The sequence below is a fragment of the Anolis sagrei genome, chromosome Y (assembly GCF_037176765.1).
Source record: "Anolis sagrei isolate rAnoSag1 chromosome Y, rAnoSag1.mat, whole genome shotgun sequence".
NCBI classification, from domain to species: Eukaryota; Metazoa; Chordata; class Lepidosauria; order Squamata; family Dactyloidae; genus Anolis; species Anolis sagrei.
Genome location: NC_090035.1, coordinates 68949762 through 68973467, shown reverse-complemented (window position 1 = coordinate 68973467; position 23706 = coordinate 68949762). Strand labels below are relative to the sequence as shown.

General features: G+C 41.8%; 1 protein-coding gene across 1 annotated transcript; it reads right to left on the bottom strand.

Annotated features, from left to right (window-relative positions):
• Positions 1-654: 654 nt before the first annotated feature.
• LOC137095224 (heat shock cognate 71 kDa protein-like) lies at positions 655-23484 on the bottom strand. The gene is made up of 9 exons (XM_067461641.1): positions 23360-23484; positions 15151-15360; positions 13307-13512; positions 12398-12550; positions 9848-10403; positions 7902-8104; positions 5276-5474; positions 4392-4624; positions 655-1094 (listed from the first exon to the last, which is right to left on the bottom strand). The coding sequence occupies exons 2-9, from the start codon at positions 15353-15355 to the stop codon at positions 903-905; spliced, it is 1947 nt and encodes a 648-aa protein (XP_067317742.1). The 5' UTR covers positions 15356-15360; positions 23360-23484; the 3' UTR covers positions 655-902.
• Positions 23485-23706: the final 222 nt, after the last annotated feature.

The window sequence follows — 23706 nt, the reverse complement described above, 5'->3', positions numbered from 1 at the left end:
CCTTCCAGTGGACATTAGACTGGCTCCTTCCCTGATGATATTCCGCAGGAAATTAAAGACTTGGTTGTTCAAGAAGGCGTCCGAACAGGAAGTGCAATGATTGGTAATGACTATAGGAATGGAACAACGGAAAATGATATTGGATTGTGATTTGGACGATGAGACCACGCCAATTGGTATTCGTAGTAATGACGATGTTTTTTGTATAATGCTGGATTGTGAATTATTTTATACTGTGTCTTGAATTTTGTTCTTCCTATGTTGTACACCGCTGTGAGTCGCCCCCGGGCTGAGAACAGTGGTATATAAGCAAAGTAAATAAATAAATAAATAAATAAATAAATAATAGTGTAGAAGGGGCCTCTATCTTATTTTAGAGGGAGACCCATGAGAAGCATGTGATGGAAGTCTGAACTGAACCAGAGTCTCAAGGATATAGGGGCTGTGCTGTATTCACAAATATGGACCAGGTATCGTTTTGATTGATTTCCTACTCAGCCCTCAACAGGCAGCCAGTGTGCCACAGCTGAAGAAATACTTATTGACTAATATGTGAGGAAGGGGACTCAAAAACAAGTCCATTATTGTGTGGACTACAATGCTTTCCAGAGGATACACAGAAACACAAATCACACAGGCACCAAAACCAGAGGATGACAAAAGTGCAATAATTTATTCATGTGGACACAACATCAGCGTCTCAGTTTGGCAGTGAGGAGACATGCCCATTTTTGTAACAAAGAGCGGAAGTGTGCAGGAAGGAAGAGAGTGAGGAAGCCCCATTCGTGCAGAGGGGGAAGAAGGGCAAAAGGAGGCAGCTGAAGTGAAGCAGGATGGGAAGGAAGCTTCCAAGACAACTTGCACAGAGTCCCCTCTGCAACCATGCAGGGTTTGGCAGGCTCTTAATCCACCTCCTCAATTGTGGGGCCTGAAGAGCCACCCCCAGCGCCTCCGGCTCCTGGGAAACCACCAGGCATCCCTCCGGGCATCCCTCCTGGCATGCCCCCGGCTCCTTGGTACAGCTTAGTAATGATGGGATTGCAGACGTTCTGCAGCTCCTTCTGCTGGTGTTCGTATTCATCCTTCTCGGCCATCTGCAGAGTGAAGAAAAGATGAAGCTTTGAAATAACAGATTTTGGAGTCCTAGAGAAAAGAACTACTGTGATCGGTGCGAGACTGCGTTCTATCAAAGTGTTGGATCTTCCACCTTGTTTTTCTGCTGTCTAGAGACCAGGATTCAGAGAAATTGATTCAAATTGCAGGGAAAGAAATGCCACCTAAATATTAGGAAGAACTTCCTGAGTTGTTCAACAGGGTACAAATGCCCTACAGACTATTAGACATTTTTCCCCAAAAAACTAGATGGATGATGCAATTATAAGAAGACGGTGAGATTAATTACAATTGAAATGCAAGAGACTAATTGCCCAGAAAGGATAAGAATTTGGAAGATTTTTATTTTTTCCTTTTTTTTTCTTTTTCCTTTCATATTTTTTCTTCGTCATTTTTTCCAAATATATATATTTTTTTCCACAATTTTTCAAATTTTTTCTCTCTCCCTCTTTTTTATATTCTCGATTTTTATTTCTTATTTCAATTTTTTTTTACCTTTCATTCCCCTTTAGCCTCCGCCCCCTCCCATTAGTAAGGAAACCTCTGTATCCCTTTTATCAGTTAGCCTCTTTTCCTTTCCTTTTTTCCTTTTCACCAATCTAATGTTTTACCCCTTTTTACCTACCCCCTCCTATTCCCCCTTTTTTCTTTTTCCCCCGTTTCTCCTGCCCCCCCCACTTTATTTTCCCTAAACAATCAATAAAATTATTTTGAAAAAAACAGTGGACTATACTGCCTTGGTGTGTGGTGAAGTTTTTAAGCAGAAAGCTGGATGGCCATCTGTTGGGAGTGTTTTGCATGGGAGTTTCTGCTTGGCAGAAAGGAGTTGAACTGGATGGGCTAGTAACATCTTCCAACTCCTACAATCCAAAATGTCTTTGGAAAATGAGGTAATAGGAAGTTATTTATTTATTTATTTAAAACATTTGTATCCCGCCCTTCTCAACCCCACCCCCGGGGGGGGGGGGGATGAGAGACGGGACTCAAGGTGTCTTACATCCGGCACACTTCAATGTCATTATATATAAATAATATATACAGTAATTACATATAAAAACACAGTAAATTAATTTTAAAATTATTTTTAAAATAAAAAGTACATTAATAAAAAGTGCAATAATACTGGGTGTCTACCCTTATGTAGAAACAATTTGAGCAAGCACAACACAATCGGAAGCCTGTCCATTTTCCATAACATTATCATCATTACCATTGTCAATTTCTGCCAGCTACCCAAGGGCCTGGTCCCATAACCACGTTTTCAATTTCCTCCTGAAGGCGAGGAGGGATGTTGTTGACCCGATTTTGCTGGGGAGCGAGTTCCACAGGAGGGGGTCCACCACTGGGAACGCCTGAGAAGTTACTGGTGTTTTATGCTTTTTACAGGGTTTTTATAATTTGTGTTAATTGTTTTTAATTTTGTTTATGTTCATTGTGGCCTTGAATCGTGCCCATGTAAGTTGTCTTCGGGCTGAGAAAGGCGGCATAGAAATGAGTAAATAAATAAATAAAAGATTATATCTATTGGAAAAGCAATTCTTTCTCTGCATTGAGCCATGGTTTATGAAAGTAGAATGAAAATCCCAATAGATTAGCGAGAAGATAGATGTATGGCCTTCAGATACTCTTGCTGAGACCCATATTTGGGAAGCTTCAATTGCCCTCTAGTGGAGAACTGAAAGTATTCCAGAATTGCTCCTAGAATAATGGTTTTCAATCTGTGGGTCCCAAGATGTTTTGGCCTTCAACTCCCAGAAACCCACAGGTTGAGAACCACTGTCCAAGAAGATCATCCTACCTAAAGGAAAAATGAGGCTCTAAGGAGACGCCAGGAAAAAAATCCTGGCCATAAAAGGACCAACAGACTACCTTGGAGGATGGTGGGCTTTCCTCCATTGGAGGTCTTTCAGCAGAGGTCGGATGGCCAATTCACAGGCACGGTCTCATTATTGACTAGATGTGCCCTGATAACTACAAGGCCACATCTGAACGTATCTCCCTCTATGTCTCACCTTGGACTTTTAAGAACGTCCGGAGAGGCCCTGCTCTTTGTCCCACCTTCTTTGCAAATGCATTTGGCGGGGACAAGGGATAGGGCCTTCTCAGTGGTGGCCCCCTGCCTCTGGAAAATCCTCTCCAGCGAGATTAGGTCAGCTCCATCCCTCCTTCTCCTTCAGGAAGAAGCTTAAATCATGGTTCTGGGGCCAAGCATTTGGGGAGCAAGCTTGATACCAATTGCAATGTTTTACGTGAACTGACAATGTACAGGCTCTGACAAAGTCTTTGGACGCTGAATTGGATTAGATTTGGCGACATCAGTGGTTCTCAACCTGTGGATACCCAGATGTTTTGGCTTACAACTCCCAGAAATCCCAGCTAGTTTACCAGCTGTTAGGATTTCTGGGAGTTGAAGGCCAAAACATCTGGGGACCCACAGGTTGAGAACCACTGGGCTACATAGTTGTTAATGTTTTTTAACTTAATAGTTTTATTTAATGTGTAATGTTGTGATATATTTTGTATGTATTCTGTATGTGTTGGCATCCAGTTGTTGCTGATGTAAACCACCCAGAGTCCCGCTTCAGGGGTTGAGAAGGATGGGGTACAAATGTTGGAAATAATAATAATAATAATAATAATAATAATAATAATAATAATAATAATAATATTAAGAAGAAGAAGAAGACGACGACTCTGGCACAAGCCAGTCAAGATGGTCCCAGTGGTTATCGGCACACTGGGTGCAGTGCCTAAAGACCTTGGCCTGCACTTAAACACAATCGGCGATGACAAGATTGCCATCTGCAGAAGGCCACCCTATTGGGATCTGCATGTGTTATTCGCCAATACATCACACAGTCCTAGACACTTGAGAAGTGTCCGACGTGTGAGCCAATACAGCACCCAGTAGAGTGTCTGCTGTGGACTCATTTTGTTGTGTTTCAAATAATAATAATAATAATAATAATGAAAAATCATTCTTGGGAATGGTCAACAGCACAGTCGTAACTGCTGAAGCACAGGCGGTCAACATAACATGCATCCATTGTCACACCCCCAAGAAACCTCCTCTGAATAAACCTTACAAAGGAAACTCTTACATGGTCATCATATGTCAGAGATTATTTACATGCATATAACAAAGACACCTCCTCTGGTGTCATAGCATTATTGCTTTTGAATTCCTTAGGTTATTGGTGTTTACTTCAGTTTGAATTAATAACTCTAAACATAGGACCTATCTCTTCCTACTATTTCAACTATTCTTGCAAACTCACCTGGTTCCTGTCCAGCCAGGAAATGACCTCATTGCACTTGTCCAGGATCTTCTGCTTGTCCTCCGGGGACAGCTTGTCCTTCAGCTTCTCATCCTCTGCGGTGCTCTTCATGTTGAAGGCCAGCGACTCCAAGGAGTTCTTGGCCGCGATCTTTTCCCTCTGAACTTCATCCTCCGCCTTGTATTGCTCTGCCTCTTGCACCATACGCTCAATCTCTTCTTTGCTGAGACGACCTGAAGCAAGAAGAAGAATCGGGTCAAGGAGATAATTTTTTTAAAACCAGCATGGGCCAGTTACAGCCTTCCCAGATACTGTTGGGACTGTAAATCCCATCTGCCTTAGTCGGTACAACCAGTGGGGATGATGATGGGCATACAATCCTACCTCTAAGAGGTAGATCTCACCTCCTGCTGGGCTGTAGAGTCATTCATAAGGTAGCAAAGGTAAAGGTTTCCCCTGACATTAAGTCTAGTCCTGTCCAACTGGGAGGTGGTGCTCATCCCCATTTCTAAGCCGAAGAGCCGGCATTGTCCATAGACACCTCCAAGGTCTTTGGCCAACATGACTGCATGGAGCGCCGTTACCTTCCCATAGAAGCGGTACCTATTGATCTACTCGCTTTTGCATGTTTTCGAACTGCTAGGTTTGCAGAAGCTGGGGCTAACAGTGGGAGCTCACCCCTCTCCCTGGATTCAAACTGCCGAACTTTCAGTCAGCAAGTTCAGCAGCTCAGCGGTTTAACCCGCTGCACCACCAAATGCTAAAATATAAGGGTGGGACTCATGTAGTCCTCCAGATGATGTTGGACTGCAACTTCCAGAAGTGAATAAAGAGGATATTGTAGCCCATCATTGGGCAAAACTCAATTTTCCATCCACACTCACCTTTATCGTTAGTGATTGTGATCTTGTTCTCCTTCCCAGTGCTCTTGTCAACAGCAGACACATTGAGGATGCCATTGGCATCAATGTCAAAGGTGACTTCGATCTGTGGGACACCCCGAGGAGCAGGGGGGATCCCCGTCAACTCAAACTTGCCCAGCAAGTTATTGTCTTTGGTCATGGCGCGCTCTCCTTCATACACCTGTAGGGTGGGAAGAGAAGACGCATCAGAGGGTTAGAAAGCGATGCTAGAAACCCTCCATAAAAAGCCTAAGGAACCATTGGCTGACTTCTATATTAGGAACATTTTGGAAGGTTACACTCCAGCAGTGGACTGGGCCAATATCCAAGTGATGGATCAACAAAAAACTCAGCCTATCCAACTTGTAACTAAACTTGGTTGAGAGTAAACAATTCTTTCTGGCTACTATTTTTGCGATCCCAGCCATACTTTTATAATAAACTTGGAAACTGCCTTTTTAGTGTGAAAAACTTTAGCATCAAAGCAATTTAAACATGTTAAGCGATGCAAATCACCCCTCCAAATGTGTGGGTTTAAGTTTTGTGGATTTGAGCAAGACTTTTTCTAGGAATGTGTAGAACTTCCAGCATAACTAATATAAACTTCCAATGGAAGTCATGCTGGAGGACCTAGAGATTTCTAGAGAGAACACTTCTCTAAGCATTTATAAGTCTATAGTCATCCTGGAGGCCCTAGAGCAGTGGTTCTCAACCTGTAGGTCACCAGGTGTTTTGACCTACAACTCTCAGAAATCCCAGCCAGTTTAGCAGCTATTAGAATTTCTGGAAGGCCAAAACATCTGGGGACCCACAGGCTGAGAACCACTGCCCTAGAGATTCACAGAGAGGTGTTCTCTGAGATAATAAAAATAATTAAATTTTGGCTTTTCTATTTTTTTAACCATAAGGATCATTATTGGTTGTTGGTTGATGTTTGCTTTTATATTTGTTATGATACTGTTTTATTTTGTTTACGTTGCTGCTGCTGCTGTATTTTAACTATAACGATCAGACTGCCCCGAGTCCCCTTGAGGAGATGGAGGCAGTGTACAAAAATATTATTATTTTATATTATTATTATTATTATTATTATTATTATTATTATAATATAAGGATAGCAAGGCAATCCTTATGAATGAATAAGGAATGAATGTGAAGGACTTAATCATAATTAATTGATTCATTAAATATCTGGCTTTTAAAATATTTAAAACTGGCAAAGATGACCAACAACAATGTGTAGCAAAATTTGAAAAAAAAAATCTTCTTGATTTGAAAGTGTTATTTCCTGTTCAATTGTTATTATACTTCAGAAACGTAGTTTCTGTACCTGCCACAAACTATGTTGAATTGGTTGAGATTCAATGAGATATTCACTGAAAAACTATAGCAAAATGTGTTGCAGGGTGTCTTGCAAAAACAAAGTTTTTGCAGTCCACTTTGTGCGACTATGGGGCAGAACAAACAACTCCGCACCTGTATGCCTGTCCACAATGCCCTGCCTCATGCACATTTTTTCCATGTTTGTATGATAGAACCAATTAGGAAACGAGATTTATAACCCAGAAACAAAATCATGTTAAAAAGCGTTAACAAGTTAAGTTATGAAGATTTTCAATAATTACTTCCTGACTTTAGAAACCGTATGTGTACGAAGGCTTCTGTTTAAAAAAAAGTTTAAATCTTTGCTAAAAGTTTTGCCATACTGGGGCAAACCATTCTTAATTGCTTCCGGAGGCAAACCAAGAATGGTCAATTTGGAAGTCCCTAAGCAGACTCAGAAGTTGAGTGGGCTGATCAAAAGATAACCTGGCAAAATGGAACTACCTAAAAGAAACCTCCACCTTGTGTGACTGTGGAGCCAAACAAACAACTCCGCACTTGTATGCTTGTCCACAATGCCCTGCCTCATGTACAGAAGAAGAATTATTTAAAGCCACAGACAATGCGGTTGCTGTTGCATGGTTTTGGTCAAAAATTATTTAGCCTTTTTTTATCAGTTTTATACTTATGTATGCAATGTTTTTGACACAAAATAAATAAGCATTATTTCTAAATTCCGCCTTTCAAAACTATCCACAAACCAGTGTTATCAAAATCAAGAAATAGTTTTCTAAGATATACAGAAACACTTGCTGGAACACCTCAGCAAACGAGAGTCCAAAAGTGGCAGGCTCAAACCCAGAACTTCAATCAATGGCTGATACTAAATGAGAGACTCCCCCCTGGGCACACAGAAAACTGGGCGATTTGGAAGGCGCTGAACAGACTGCGCTCTGGCACCACGAGATGCAGAGCCAACCTTAAGAAATGCGGCCACAAAGTGGAATCCATGACATGCGAGTGTGGAGAAGAGCAAACTACAGACCATCTGCTGCGATGCAACCTGAGCCCTGCTACATGAACAATGGAGGACTATCTTATAGTAACACCAGAGGCACTCCAAGTGGTCAGCTAATGTTCAAAGGACATGTAATCAACTACCAAGCTTGCAAACTTTGTGTTTTGTTTGTTTGTTAAAACATGCAATACAAATGTTTGGCTTGCTCCTGACACGATAAATTAATAAATCAAAATGTATTGCATTACCACACCAGCTTCCACTTACTTGGATGAGGACTCCCGGCTGGTTGTCAGAGTAAGTGGTGAAGGTCTGTGTCTGCTTGGTGGGGATGGTGGTGTTGCGCTTGATGAGGGCTGTCATCACCCCACCGGCCGTCTCAATACCCAGGGACAATGGTGTGACATCCAACAGCAGCAGATCCTGCACATTCTCGGATTTGTCGCCACAAAGGATGGCAGCCTGGACAGCTAGGGGACCAAAGAAACGGGGTCAAGAAGCTGCCTGAGAAGAGAAACCCTTCCTTGTCCACAATACCTCCCTAGAAGCCTTCAACTAAAGATACCAGATGAGTTTCAAGCTGCCCATCAGCAATAATAAATTGCTGCCTATAGTGATCTGCTGTTCCTCACCCTGGGCTGATACTGTGAGCTTCTCTGGAACAGGTACCAATCACTGCTATCTATTTGACTGTGCTTTTCCTGCATGGCAGGAAATTCAACTGGGTGGCCAATGTGGTCTCTTTAATAATGTACGAGGGTTGAATGAAAAGTAATGCCTTGACCTTTGTAACTCCTCAACAGATGGCAGTACTGGTATGCGGCAGGGACTGGCTTGTTGAGTAGACTTTCCTCTACAGTTCCATTTTTGCGGGAAGCCTTCGCATTGAACGGTTGTTGTTAAAGTGAAAAGTATGGAACCCTGTGCAGATGGTCAGTCAATGCGACTTATGCAATGTATGTGACAGGTACTGGCTTGTTCAGTAGACTCTCCTCTACAGTTCCATTTTGGCAGGAAGCCTTAGCATTGAATGGTTGTGTTGTTAAAGTGCGAAGTATGGAACCCTGCACAGACGGTCGGTCAACGCAACTTATGCAACGTGCAGTCATTGAATTCTTAACAGCAGAAGGTGTCACCTCAACATTTTTAAACTTACTCTCCCAACGACGCACTGTACTCACAGCAACACAATCACCATAAACAGCTTGCATTCTCTGATGAATCTCCTTTGGGGTGACACTTTCTGCTGTCAAGAATTCAATGACTGCACATTGACCAACTGTCTGCGCAGGGTTCCATACTTTGCACTTTAACAATACAACCGTTCAATGCAAAGGCTTCCTGCCAAAATGGAACTGAAGAGGAGAGTCTACTGAACAAGCCAGTTCCTACTGCATACTAGTACTGTAATCTGTGGAGGAGTTACGAAGGTGGAGGCATTACTTTTCATTCAACCCTGGTATGTTCAGAAACTGCCTCTTCCTGCAGAATGGAGCAGCAGCTTTTCTGCATCTGCTCATTTTTCCTTCTTCACTAACTCTGATTTGAAACTTCCTTTAGAAAGGGTGGGAACCATTTAACACCCCAGATATAAGACTACAATTCCAGCCTTACTGTGGAATGGATTGTAGTACAACATTCCTGCTGGAATGGGCAGCTCTTCTGGTTTCTTCCAACACGACAATTCTATCCCAACCTGTTAGCAATTTCCTTTTGGCTACTGCTCTTTACCTGCTCCATAAGCCACTCGTTTTCCGGGCTGTATGACCATGTTGCAGAAGCATTCTCTCCTGACGTTTCGCCCATATCTATGGCAGGCATCCTCAGAGGTTGTGAGGTCTTTTGGAAACTAGGCAAGTGAGGTTTATATATCTGCGGAATGTCCAACAAAGGATTCTCCAAGGCAGCAACCAGCCAGACTTTGAAGCTGCAAGGCCATTCAATGCTAATCAAGGTGGCCAATTGCAACATTCACGTGTACCTCAAGCAGACAAGAGTTATTTCTTCCACCCTGCACATTCCAAAGATATATAAACCCCACTTGCCTAGTTTCCAACAGATCTCTCAACCTCTAAGGATGCCTGCCATAGCTGTGAGCGAAACGTCAGGAGAGAATGCTTCTGGAATATGACCGTACAGAATGGAAAACTCACAGCAATCCAGCAGCTCTATCCCAACCTGTTAGCTCTTTCCTTTTGGCTACTGCTCTTTACCTGCTCCATAAGCCACTGCTTCGTCGGGGTTGATGCTCTTGTTGAGCTCTCTTCCGTTGAAGAAGTCCTGCAGAAGCTTTTGGATCTTGGGAATACGGGTTGAGCCTCCCACGAGCACAATGTCGTGGACCTGAGATTTGTCCAGCTTGGCGTCACGCAAGGCTTTCTCTACGGGCTCCAAGGTGCCCCGGAAAAGGTCGGCATTCAGTTCTTCAAAGCGGGCCCGGGTGATGGAGGTGTAGAAGTCAATGCCTTCGTAGAGCGAGTCTATCTCGATGGAGGCCTGGGTGGAGGAGCTGAGAGTGCGCTTGGCCCGCTCACACGCCGTACGCAGGCGTCGTACTGCCCGCTTGTTGTCTGTGATGTCCTTCTTGTGCTTGCGCTTGAACTCTGACACAAAGTGGTTCACCATGCGGTTATCGAAATCCTCGCCTCCTAAGTGAGTGTCCCCAGCGGTTGATTTCACCTCAAAGATGCCATCTTCAATGGTCAGGATGGACACATCAAAGGTACCACCGCCCAGGTCAAAGATGAGGACATTGCGCTCGCCACCCACCTATCAAAGCAACAGACCAACAGTGAGAAACACAATCTCTTCAGAAAGGTTTCCATGTGCCGTGTCAAAGACGAACAACTGATATTAATAGAGAGCAAGCTTAGGCAAACTTTGCTCCTCCAGGCGTTTTAGACTTCAATACACTAGTCCTCTGTTGCGTCAGCTCCACTGGCTGCCAATTTGCTACCAAGCACCATTCAAAGTGCTGGCTTTAGCCTATAAAGCCCTAAACGGTTCCGGCCCAGCTTACCTGTCCGAACATATCTCCTCCAATGAACCATTTAGGACCTTAAGATCACCTGGGGAGGCCCTGCTCTCGATCCCGCCTGCCTCGCAAGCACGATTGGTGGGGATGAGGGACAGGGCCTTCTCAGTGTTGGCCCCCTGGCTATGGAAATACCTCCCCCTCCCTCCTGACTTTCTGAAAAAAGGTAAAAACTTGGCTATTTGAGCAAGCTTATGAGAATGCAGTGGAATAGATAACATGGAACTATGAATTGATGAACATGGAATGGTTAGACGATGTTACTGGAAATGCTTTTAACAAGACAACACCAGTAATTAGATGTTTTAATAGTTTTTATATATGTTTTATATTGTTATGTTGATGGTTTTTAACTGCACTTTTATGGATGTATGGCATCGAATTGTGCCAACATGTAACCCGCCTTGAGTTGCCATAAGGCTGAGAAAGGCGGTCTATAAATATCATAAATCTATATAAATAAAACTGTAATGTTCGTTTGTGGGCTTAACATAGCTCAAAAACCACTGAACGAATTGACACCAAATTTAGACACAATACACCTATCAGGCCAACAAGTGACCATCGCTCATAAAAGCACTGAAAAAAACAGCGGAAGAGACTTAAAAAGCCAACCCCCCCCCCCAAAAAAACATTAAACGCACGTGCAAAATCACCTATATATAAACAAACATACATATACACTGGGACTGAGGCTCAGCTGGCCGGGTGTCAGCTGCGTTAAGATCACTACTGACTGAAAGGTCATGAGTTCGAAGCCAGCCAGGGTCGGAGTGAGCTTCTGGCCAATTTGTGTAGCTTGTTATTGACCTTTGCAACCCGAAAGACAGTTGCATTTGTCAAGTAGGAAATTTAAGTACCACTTATGTGTGGGGAGGCTAACTTAACAAATTTATGAGGCCATTAAAAATCTCCAGCAAAAGCATGCGGGGAATGCAGAAAGTACTTCATTAGTGTCGCAGATGGACGGTGAAGCGACAGCTCCCCTGGTGGCCAGAAAATTGGAATGTTAAATAGCCTCTTATCATCTGTCTATATGTGTTGTGTGTCTATGGCATTGAATGTTTGCCATGTATGTGTACATTGTAATCCGCCCTGAGTCCCCTGCGGGCAAGACGGGTGGAATATAAATACTGTAAATAAATAAATAAATAACATATATACACACACACAAAACACATATACACAGACTGGGCCACAGGAACGCATGGCAGGGGACAGCTAGTAAATAAATAAAATCATTAGGCTGTTAGGAATTATGGAAGTCCAAAATACCTTGAGGGTCCAAGTTTGCCAATGCCTGAGCTAATGTGTACAGGGCCAGCTAACACCTCTTAACAAGGGTTTGCCCCATGCAGGAAGCAGCCAGGCTTTGAAGAGGCGAGGCCATTAAATGCTAATCAAAGTGGCCAACTGCAACATTCACACTTGCCTCCAGCAGACAAGAGTTCTTTCTCCCACCATGGACATTCCACAGTTATATAAACCCCACTTGCCTAGTTTACAACAGACCTCACAACCTCTGAGGATGCCTGCCATAGATGTGGGTGAAACGTCAAGAGAGAATGCTTCTGGAACATGGCCATACAGCCTAGAAAACTCATAGCAACCCAGAAGCTCTAACAGTGTATGTACCTTGCGGATTGCCTTCCAATATATACAATCTCTTGAGAAGCATGTTTTCTCACACTTCTTAAATCTAATAATGCTTTTTAAAATTCCTCCTGACCTTTTTATCCAGCCCATAAGCTATGGCAGCAGCTGTGGGTTCGTTGATGATACGAAGGACATTGAGGCCTGAAATGGTACCAGCATCCTTGGTGGCCTGTCTCTGGGAATCGTTGAAGTAAGCCGGGACTGTGATGACTGCATTGGTAACAGTCTATAATGGAGAGAAGGCTGAGTTAGAAATAGTTACATTCATATTATCCATACATATAATATAATACATTGTGTGTATATGTATGTATGTATATATATGTATGTGTGTGTGTATATATATCTATATCTATATATAATATTTATATAATAATGTAATGCAATATAATACTAATAATAATATATTATAATTGAGTTGTAGGTTTTTTCGGGCTATATGGCCATGTTCTAGAGGTAGAGTCCTCACTACCTCTGAAGATGCTTGCCATAGATGCAGGCGAAACGTCAGGAGTGAATGCCTCTAGAACATGGCCATATAGGTCGAAAAAAACTAACAACAACCCAGTGATTCCAGCCATAAAAGCCTTCCACAATATATTATACTTATATATTTATATTACGTGTAATATTACTAATAATATTATAATATAATGGTATAATACAATATAGTAATAATTAATACTGATATTGTACTATGCTAATCATATAATATATTGTAAGTATATATATATTGTAAGCTGCTCTGAGTCCCCTTTGGGGTGAGAAGGGCGGCATATAAATAAAATAAATATTACTCCAAGTCCCACTTTTTCTCTTTGCCACAAGATGTCCTAGTCTCCCAGAGGATCTCAACTGATGTTTGGACTTCAACGCCCAGAAGCCCAAGCACAAACAGCGAATGAGCAGAAACTCTGGGGTGCAAAGTCTGAAACATCCAGAGAACCGAAAGACGAGGAACATCATGTTGACAGTTAACTACCTTGCCTAAGTAGGCTTCTGCAATTTCCTTCATCTTGGTGAGGACCATAGAGGAGATCTCTTCCGCATAGAAGGATTTTGTCTCGCCTTTGTACTCCACTTGCACTTTGGGACGGCCCCCGTCATTGATCACATGGAATGGCCAATGCTTCATGTCGGAGTGGACCACGGGGTCATCGTAACGGCGGCCAATAAGGCGTTTGGCATCTGGAAAAGAGAGGAGTGACGTGGTACAGTGAGCTGATCCTCTCCCATGTTAAAGGACCAATCAATGTGTGTATATGTGTGTGTGCATACATTTGTGTATATGTGTATATATGTATGTTTGCATGTGTGTGTGTATATATATATATATATATTATTGTATTTCTGTGTTTAATAAACTTAATAATAATAAACTTTATTTAATACCCCACTAACATCTCCCCAATGGGGACTTGGGGTGGCTTACATGAGGCCAAGGCCAACAGCATATTACAATAAAATAAAACCAAAACACAGTAACAACACAGTAAAATACATACAACATATGAGTACAAAAAAAGATAAAGCAAAATCATACACAATAAAATAACAACAAGTGGGCCGCATGTTCGAGATTAAAAAAACAACATTAAAATACTAAAGATACTAAGATCAGGATGAGACAGGGATGGAGCAGATTGTTTGTGAGGGAGAAACTCATAAAGGAACGGGGTCATAAAAAAAAGCCTTCATACAGGTGGGGAAATATACTCGGGGGGGGGGGGGGGGTTATATGTATATATGTACATGAGTGTTTATATGTGTATATATATATTGTGTATATGTGTGCGTTTGTGTGTATATATGTGTGTGTCTGTATGTATGTATGCACATGTATATGTATATATGGTTTATTTTGGGGAGGTTTAAAGTTTGTTCTGCTGGTTTTTGTGTGTGTGTTTTTAGGGGTGATGGACACTTGTTGGACTGTTAGGTGTACTGTGTCAAAATTTTGTGTCAATTCATCCAGTGGTTTCTGAGTTATGTTTCTCCCACAAACTAACATATATATTCCATTTTACTTGCTATGGTTCTGTTCCATGGGATAGGCTATTTAGGGCAGAAGACTGGTGATTCCAGTGCCTTACCAAATAACAAAGCCTAGGATTCAATAGGAGGAATCCATGGAAAATAATTTAATTTGAAGGAGTCCCAGATTTCCAGAACCTGGCACTCTCTAGATCTATTGGGACTGCAATTCCCATCACTTCTGCCTAGGAGCTGATAGGAGTTGTAGCTCTTCCTAAAGGTAAAGGTTTCCTCTTGACATTAAGTCTAGTTGTATCTGACGCGGGTGGGTGTGTGGGTGGGTGGTCATCTCCATTTCTAAGCTGAAGAACCGGCATTGTCTAGTTGTGTCTGACTCTTTGGGTTGGTGCTCATCTCAGTGTCTAAGCCAAAGCACCGGCGTTGTCCGTAGACACCTCCAAGGTTATGTGGCCAGCATGACTGCAAGGAGCACCGTTACCTTCCTGCCGGAGCGGTACCTATTGATCTACTCACATTTGCATGCTTTCAAACTGCTAGGTTGGCAGAAGCTGGGGTAACAGCGGGAGCTCACTCCGCTCCTCGGATTCGAACCGCCAACCTTTCGGTCAGCAAGTTCAACAGCTCAGCCGTTTAACCCACTGTGCCACGAGGATGCCCTTTAGCTCTTCCTACTTCAAAATAAACCCTAATTGTGGCTCAATTCAACCACTAATATATTTTAAGAGAGTAACTCCTCTATGGAAAAAAAAAGAACCAGGACACAGCACAACTTCTCATCCAGAACCTAGAAGAGAAGCCACCACACTACAGATGGTGTGGGTTGATCCTTACCGAAGACAGTGTTGGTGGGGTTCATGGCCACTTGGTTCTTGGCAGCGTCACCGATGAGGCGCTCAGTATCTGTGAAGGCCACATAGCTGGGGGTGGTGCGGTTGCCCTGGTCGTTGGCAATGATCTCCACCTTCCCATGTTGGAAGACCCCGACGCAGGAGTAGGTGGTCCCCAGATCAATTCCTACTGCTGGACCCTTGGACATTTTGGCTGCAAGAGGACAGGCAATGAACATGAATGCAAATGGCATCACAGAAAGGTATAGTTATATAACTCCAATTTAGGTCCCAGGCTCAATTCCTGCCACCTCCAGCTGGGTAGAAAGCTCCCATTTGAAACTATGGGAAGTCAAACAACTACACTCAACATCTAGAAGACCACACATTGCTCATTCTAATACAAACAGGAGTTGATAAGACTGAGTTACAACATATCAGGTTCATTTCTCTTCTATATCTTCCTTCCTGCCTGATGCTTATACATCTCTGTACCATACTTGGATTAGCAGCCAGCTTCCAGATCTGTAGACATTTTTTTTTTCTAGCTCTGCCACCCCTCCAAAAATTCCATAATTGGATGTTTGGATCTTCTTATATTTTATATACTATGTTTTTACTCTGTGTTACTGGGCTTGGCCCCATGTATTCCACCCCGAGTCCCCTCGGAGAGATGGAAATGGGGTATAAAAATAAAATTATTATTATTATTATTATTATTATTATTATTATTATTATTACAGACAAAATATACAATCAGATATAAGAGTCTCTGGTTGTTATATTTTGAGAACTATAAGGTTTGGCTGCCCTCTGCTGGAGAGAAGAGAAACTGCATGTACTGAAACATCTGCATTTTAAGGGTCAGGTACTCACCCTAACTTTATAACAGTGTGGGTCCCCAGATGTGTTGTCCTACAACCCCCAGAAATCTGAATAGCTGGTAAACTGGCTGGGAGTTGCAAGCCAAAATACCTGGGGACCCAAGAACCAGTGCTATAGAATATTAGCTCTCAGTTTTCAAGATCTTGAAATGTTGTCCATGTAATAAACAATCACTTAAAACAGCTATTTGTGCTGGTATTCTTGATATAATTCTTAAATCCTTGCTCCCACTTGGTTCACTTGCTATTGCCATTAGAATCCTATTTGCAATGCAGATAATGGATGCAGAGGCCATAAACAAAGCACAGCAAAATGCAAAGGTGATATAAATTCATGCACACAGAGTGAAGAGAGAGGCGGCTGCAGTTGAAGACAGTTCCATCTTGTCTCCCGTGCTTTACTAATAATATAACATAATATATTGTATATGCATATATTTATAATATAATGCAATACAATATAATACTAATAATACAATATTATAATTATATATTTTATATTACATGTAATATTACTAATAATATTACAATACAATGGTGTAGTACAATTATAGTACTACACCAATATAGTATAGACCTATAAGCCACTCTAAAACACCTTCGCAGAAGCATACGGAATGTTGGTGGGCAGGAAAAGAGATTTAAAGACGGGCTCAAAGCCAACCTTAAAAACTCTGGCATAGACCCTGAGAACTGGGAAGCCCTGGCCCTTGAGCGCTCCAGTTGGAGGTCAGCTGTGACCAGCAGTGCTGCAGAATTTGAAGAGGGCGAAAGAGAGAAATGTGCCAAGAGGAAGGCGCGTCAAGCAAACCTGGAAACTGATGCCCTCACTGTGGAGAAGATGAAGATCAAGAATAGGGCTCCACAGTCGTCTACGGACCCACCGCTAGGATACTACACTTGGAGGACCATCATCCTCGGACTACGAGGGATCACCTAAATAAGTAAGTACAATATAGTAATATATAATACCGATATTGTACCATGCTAATAATTTAATATATTGTATGTATATATATCTTGTAAGCCACTGTGAGTCCACTTCGGGGTGAGAAAGGCGGCATATAAAAGTCTTTAAATAAATAAATAATTTTAATTCTCGGGCTACCATTCTAAGTACTTCTATTTGCCACTTTTCCTTATAACAAAAAGTCGTTCACACAATTAAGATGGTTTCATGAATGTCATTGCAGCCAGAGAACAGTGATCTCAAAAGACACGACTGGAATGGTAGAGAATCAACACATTCTTAAGGTTGGGAAGAGCAGTTTTGCAGAAATGGGTAATGTTGTTGTGCTTTTGCGCAGAGAATTTGCTCTATGTATAACATAAACATAGCCCCTTACTGGAAATCTTGGGTATTGCAGCCCCTCTGTTATGCTTCTGGAAAAAGCCAGGCCAGACTACACATAATGCAAAAAAACAAAACGACGCAATTTTCCACAGTCCAGCCCGGAAGACTGGAATTTGACTTTCTGCTATGTTGGAACATGTCAACAGTCTCCCCAGACGAAATTAGAAGACCTAAAGGGGATCTAAAAGACATTTTCAAAGAAGTCGCCTGTTAGTTTATTCCTTAGCCCATCCATGGAAATCAAGTGATATCCATGGATGTCCATTCAAAACTTTTAGTATCAGGTTTCAGCCTCAACAGAAATATGACACCTGACTTTGGAAAAAAGCTGTGTCCACTGCGACAGACTTCAACACCCACAATTCCTACTCGTTGTTAGGAATTGTAGATGTTGAAGAGTGCTCATCTCAATTTCTAAGCCGAAGAGCCGGCGTTGTCCACAGACACCTCCAAGATCATGTGGCCGGCATGACTGCATGGAGCGCCGTTACCTTTTATTGTAGGTGAACTATAACTCTCAGCAACTACAACTCCCAAATGTCAAGGTCTATTTTCCCCAAACTCCACCAGTGTTCACATTTGGGCATATTGCATATTTGTGCCAAATTTGGTCCAGATCCATCATGGCTTGAGTCCACAGTGCTCTCTTAATATAGTTGAACGACAACACCAAAACTAAAGATCAATGCCCAAGAAACCCATCCAGTATTTTCTGTTGGTCATCCGAGTTCTGTGTGCCAAGTTTGGTTCAGTTCCTTCATTGGAGTTCCGAATGCTCTTTGATTGTAGGTGAACTATAAATCCCAGCAACTACAACTCCCAAATGACAACAGGTAAAGGTTTTCCCTTGACATTAAGTCCAGTCATGTCCGACTCTGGGGTGTGGTGCGTATCTCCATTTCTAAGCCGAAGAGCCAATGTTGCCCGTAGACACTTCCAAGGTCATGTGGCCTTCATGGAGTGCTGTTACCTTCCTGCCAAAGCAGTATTCACATTTGTATGTTTTCAAACTGCCTAGGCTGGCAGAAGCTGGGGCTAACAGCTGGAGCTCACGCCACTCCCCGGATTCAAATTGCGATCTTTTGGAAAGCAAGTTCAGCAGCTTATATCAAAACAGCATTCAAATTTGAGAGTATCGGGTATTTGTGCCAAATTTGGTCCAGTGAACGAAAATACATTTATTTATTTATTTATTTGCAGCTTTTATATTCCGCCCTTCTCACCCCGCAGGGGACTCGGGGCAGATTTCAGTGTACACATTTATGGCAAACATTCAATGCCAATTTTTGACATACACAGATATACACAGAGGCTATTCAACTTTTTCTGGCCGCCAGGAGAGCTGTCGCTTTCATCGTCCATCTGTGACGCTGATGAAGTACTTCTGCATTCCCCGCATGCTTCCCTGCTGGAATGCTTTGATGGAGTCTTCTTTATGGCCTCATAAATTAGTTAATTTAGCCTCCCCACACTTTAAGGTGGTACCTAATTTTCCTACTTGACAGATGCAACTGTCTTTCGGGTTGCAAAGGTCGACAACAAGCTACACACAATTGGTTGGAAACCCACTCCAACCCGGGTTGGCTTCGAACTCATGACCTTTTGGTCAGAGTGATCTTAATGCAATTGACACTCAGCCAGCTGCGCCACAATCCTACATATCAGATATTTACATTACGATTCACAACAGTAGCGAAGTTATAATTATGATGTAGCAACAGAAACAATTTTATGGTTGAGGGCCACCACAACATGAGGAACTGTATTAAGGGGTCGCAGCATTAGGAAGGTTCAGAACAATTGCCATGGAGGGTGACTCAATGCCCAGGATATCACGGCATTGAGCCGTGGCAGTTAAAGTGGTGTCAAACTGCACACAATGTGACAGTGTAGATTAGATGCACCCGAAACTGGACTGCTTTCAATGCAAAGCGAACTGGGTTAAGGAATTCTGGGGTTGAATTATCAATGCCCAGGATTCCACAGCATTGAGCCGTGGCAGTTAAAGTGGTGCCAAACTGCACACAATGTGACAGTGTAGATTAGATGCACCCGACATTGGGCTACTTTCAACGCAAAGTGAGCTGCGTTGAGCAATTCTGGGGCTGAACTATGGCTGGGTCTAAAAGATCAGATCTTGGCAAAAGGAAGCACCAGACTTGGCACCAATCTGCATCGCAGGAAGAAGTCTAGCTGGGCACAGCTGCCGCTCCAGATAAGACGAAGCCACCCACCCAAGGCAACTCCACCCCGGGCGGCTCTGCACTTTGCACAGTTTGGCCCCGAATCAAGAGCTGACAAAGGGCAGGGGGCGGAGATGTGCTTGTCCGAGAGAGTTTTCTAGAAGGCTTTTTCTGGAGGCCAACCTCTCGGAGGGTTCGGAGGCTGCAACATTGCAGCAGGCTTGCTAAAGAAACCGCCTATCATCCCTGTCAACAGGGAGAGCAGCAGATGGCTGTCCAACATCGCTGCCCAAACCACCCACTACGCATTGCTCTCCGATCTTGACAATTTATCACGTCTCTTTCCCAAAAGAGAACACAAACCTTCATATTTATGTAAGGAAAGTTTAAAATAAAACTATAGACTTGGAGAGGGAAGCAACAGGGCATAGTATGAGCATAAAGGTTGAGATTCCAGATATAGAACTATCTCTATATATCAAAAGATACATTTGGAGCATGGAAAGGTAGGGTTGCTTTGGTGGGGATTTTGGGAGTTGCAGTCCCAAACACTAGTTCTACCCTGTTTTGGATAGTTTCCTCTCATCTTTTGAGTAACCCAGGCACGGGCAAACTTCATCCCTCCAGGTGTTTTGGACTCCAACTCCCACAATTCCTAACAGCCTATCGGCTGTTAGGAATTGTGGGAGTTGGAGTCCAAAACACCTGGAGGGATGAAGTTTGCCCATGCCTGCTCTAACCCTTAGAATCTAGATCAGTGTTTCTCAACCTTCCTAATGCCGCAACCCCTTAATACAGTTCCTCATGGTGTGGTGACCCCCCAACCATAACATTATTTTCTTTGCTACGTCATAACTGTAGTTTTGCTACTGTTATGAATCGTAATGTAAATATCTGATACGCAGGATGTATTTTCATTCACTGGACCAAATTTGGCACAAATACCCCATACCCCCAAATTTGAATCCTGGTGGGGTTAGGGAGGGATTGTTTTGTGATTTGGGAGTTGTAGTTGCTGGGATTTATAGTTCACCTACAATCATTCTGAACTCCACCAATGATGGAATTGAACCAGACTCAGCACACAGAATTCCCACGACCAACAGAAAATACTGGGTTTGGTGGGCACTGACGAGTTTTGGAGTTGTAGTTCACCTACATCCAGAGAGTACTGTGGGCTCAAACTATAATGGATCTGGACCAAACTTGGCATGAATACTCAATGTGGTCAAATGTGAACACTGGTGGAGTTTGGGGAAAATAGACCTCGACATTTGGGAGTTGTAGTTGTTGGGATTTATAGTTTACCTACAGTCAAAAAGCATTCTGAACCCCACCAAGGATAGAATTGGGCCAAACTTCCCACACATAAACCCGAAGACCAACAGTAAATACTGTGTTGTTGTAGGTTATTTCGCGCTACATGGTCATGGTCTAGAGGCATTCTCTCCTGATGTTTCGCCTGCATCTATAGCAAGCATCCTCAGAGGTCGTGAGGTCTGTTGGAACTAGGAAAAAGGGTTTTCTAATGGTCTTTGGCGACCCCTCTGACACCCCCTTGCAACTCCCAGGTTGAGAACTGCTGATCTAGATTATGGATGCAGAAGAGCTGAGAACCTTTTGAAAGTTGGCAACATTCAAGTTGAAAATTATCCATTCTTAGGAGAGTAGCACGTGAAACAAAAGCATGGCTTTAATACATATATAACAGCCTATTATTATTATTATTATTATTATTATTATTATTATTATTACCATCATCATCTTATTTCTCTCTCCCTTATCTATGGATCTAACCTGTAAGAATTGTGGGAGTTGAAGTTCAAAACACCAGGAGGGCCAAAGTTTGCCCATGCCTGCATTAGCTGGATCTACACTTCCCTGTGCCCCAGCATCTGATGTCAGATTATTTGCTATGACCTGAATTATAAGAGTCTACACTGTCAGATAATCTGGATCTTGCTCACCCTTTCCTTATTGTGGCAGCCTCCTAACACCTTGGGACTGCAACTCCCATCGGGATGGGGATGATGGGAGCTGCAGTCCAAATAAAACTTCAGAGTAGAAAACAATGGGACTCTTACAGTATTTTTTGTCAACACCCCAAAAGGCAAGAAGGCAACCCCAAGTTAATACCAATGTAAACAAAAACAATATCCATCCATCCCAGTCTGTAGCAGCTGTTGCAAACCCAAGAGGAATGGGATTCAAAGGCTGCAAAACAGAAGTCAAAAAGCCCAGCAAAATAAGTCTGTTTTGGAATGAATCGGATGGCATGCACCAGATGTTTTTAGTGCATCAACTCAGTAATTTTCCATGGGAAAATAATAATGAAATCAATACTATCCCATTGCAAGTTCCTGTCGCTTTTCAAGCATTGACTGTTAAGTCAGGAATCAATCCCATGACTGGGTGCAGCTAACACTGTAGAAAGAATGCACTCTGATACCACTTTGGCTGCCACGGCTCAATGCTATAGGATTGTGAGATTTGTAGTTTCCCCAAGGTCTTTAGCCTTCTCTGCCAGATCAAAGACTGCTGAAAGTGGGATCAAACCGTGTTCATTCTACAGTGTGGCATTCAGTTAGTCCCAGGATCCTCCCCCTAAACTTGATGAAGTTTTCAGAACGAAGTGAAAAAGCACTCTGCACTATGCTCAGAGGCATGGCTGCACTCTTGATCAGGGAAACAAGAGAAAAATACAAATACAGTGGCAACTTTACATGTGATCTTTTTGTGCAGCTTGTAAACAAACAAGGGATCTTTGCAGAAGGAAATCAACCTCCTCTCCATGCAAACAACTTATGCAATAAATAATATAAAATAATAATAATAATAATAGTGTAAATATAAATAAAATATATAATAAAATAATATTAAAATAATAAATAATATAATAAAGTATAAATTAATATAATATATTTAAAATATAAAATTAAAAAGCAGTTTGACACCACTTTGGCTGCCATGCCTCATGCAATAAATAATATAAAATAATAAAATAATAGTGTAAATATAAATAATAATAATATATAATAAAATAATAATAACATTAAAATAATAAATAATATAAATAAATAATAAAATAAAATATAAATTAATATAATATATTTAAAATATAAAATAAAAAATAGTTTGACATCACTTTGGCTGCCATGGCTCATGCAATAAATAATATAAAACAATAAAATAATAATATAAATATTAATAATTTAAAATAAAATAAAATGCAGTTTGACAGCACTTTGGCTGCCATGGCTCATGCAATAAATAATGCAAAATAATGAAATAATAATAATATAAACAGTATATTATATAATAATAAAATAATAAATTAATAATATTCAAATAAATAATAGAAATAAATAATAAAATAATATTATAAAATATAAAATAAATTGCAGTTTGACAGCACTTTGGCTGCCATGGCTCATGCAATAAATAATGCAAAATAATAAAATAATAGTAATATAAACAGTATATTATATAATAATAAAATAATAAATTAATAATATTCAAATAAATAGTATAAGTAAATAATAAAATAATATTAACAATATAAAATAAATTGCAGTTTGACAGCACTTTGGCTGCCATGGCTCATGCAATAAAAATATTAAATAAATAATAATAATAATATATAATAAATCAAGAATAAATTAATAATAATAAAATAAATAGTATGAATAATAAAATGGAAATAATATAAAATAACATATTTAATATTTTACTTTAAAATATTAATTAAATTTTAAAATAAACAAACAAAATAAAACTAGTTCCAACGTGTACCTCTTGCACCCTGCAGTCCCTGGGATTGTGCCCTGCTCTGACACTCTTGCAGACGCGTTCCAAGGTACTCGCCTCGCCCAGGCTTTTTATAAGCGAGCCCCCCACCAGCCCCCACCGCTGACACTTTGCAGAAGCTTCTGGACTTGGCCTCCCCCTCGTCCAATCCCGAGCCCCGACGCGACAAAAGGGGCGGGATCGAGCTCTAGTGCGGACGGGGCTTGAGCACAGCCTGGAACTTTCAAGCAGGATCTGGAAGAAGGAGGAGGGGGGTGGGGTGGGGGCGCTGCAGTGGAGGGGCTGCCTTGCTTTGGCAGAAGGCATGCGTTGCTGGCCCTTCTCTGCCATCC

Bases quoted from the DNA above. Each gene is read 5' to 3' on its own strand.
- LOC137095224 (XM_067461641.1), bottom strand. From the start codon at position 15,355: ATGTCCAAGGGTCCAGCAGTAGGAATTGATCTGGGGACCACCTACTCC. The intron at 12,551-13,306 runs GTAGTTAACTGT...TCTCCATTATAG, and splicing joins CAGAAGCCTACTTAGGCAAG to ACTGTTACCAATGCAGTCAT. The intron at 10,404-12,397 runs GTCAGGAGGAAT...TTGCTTTGATAG, and splicing joins CTTATGGGCTGGATAAAAAG to GTGGGTGGCGAGCGCAATGT.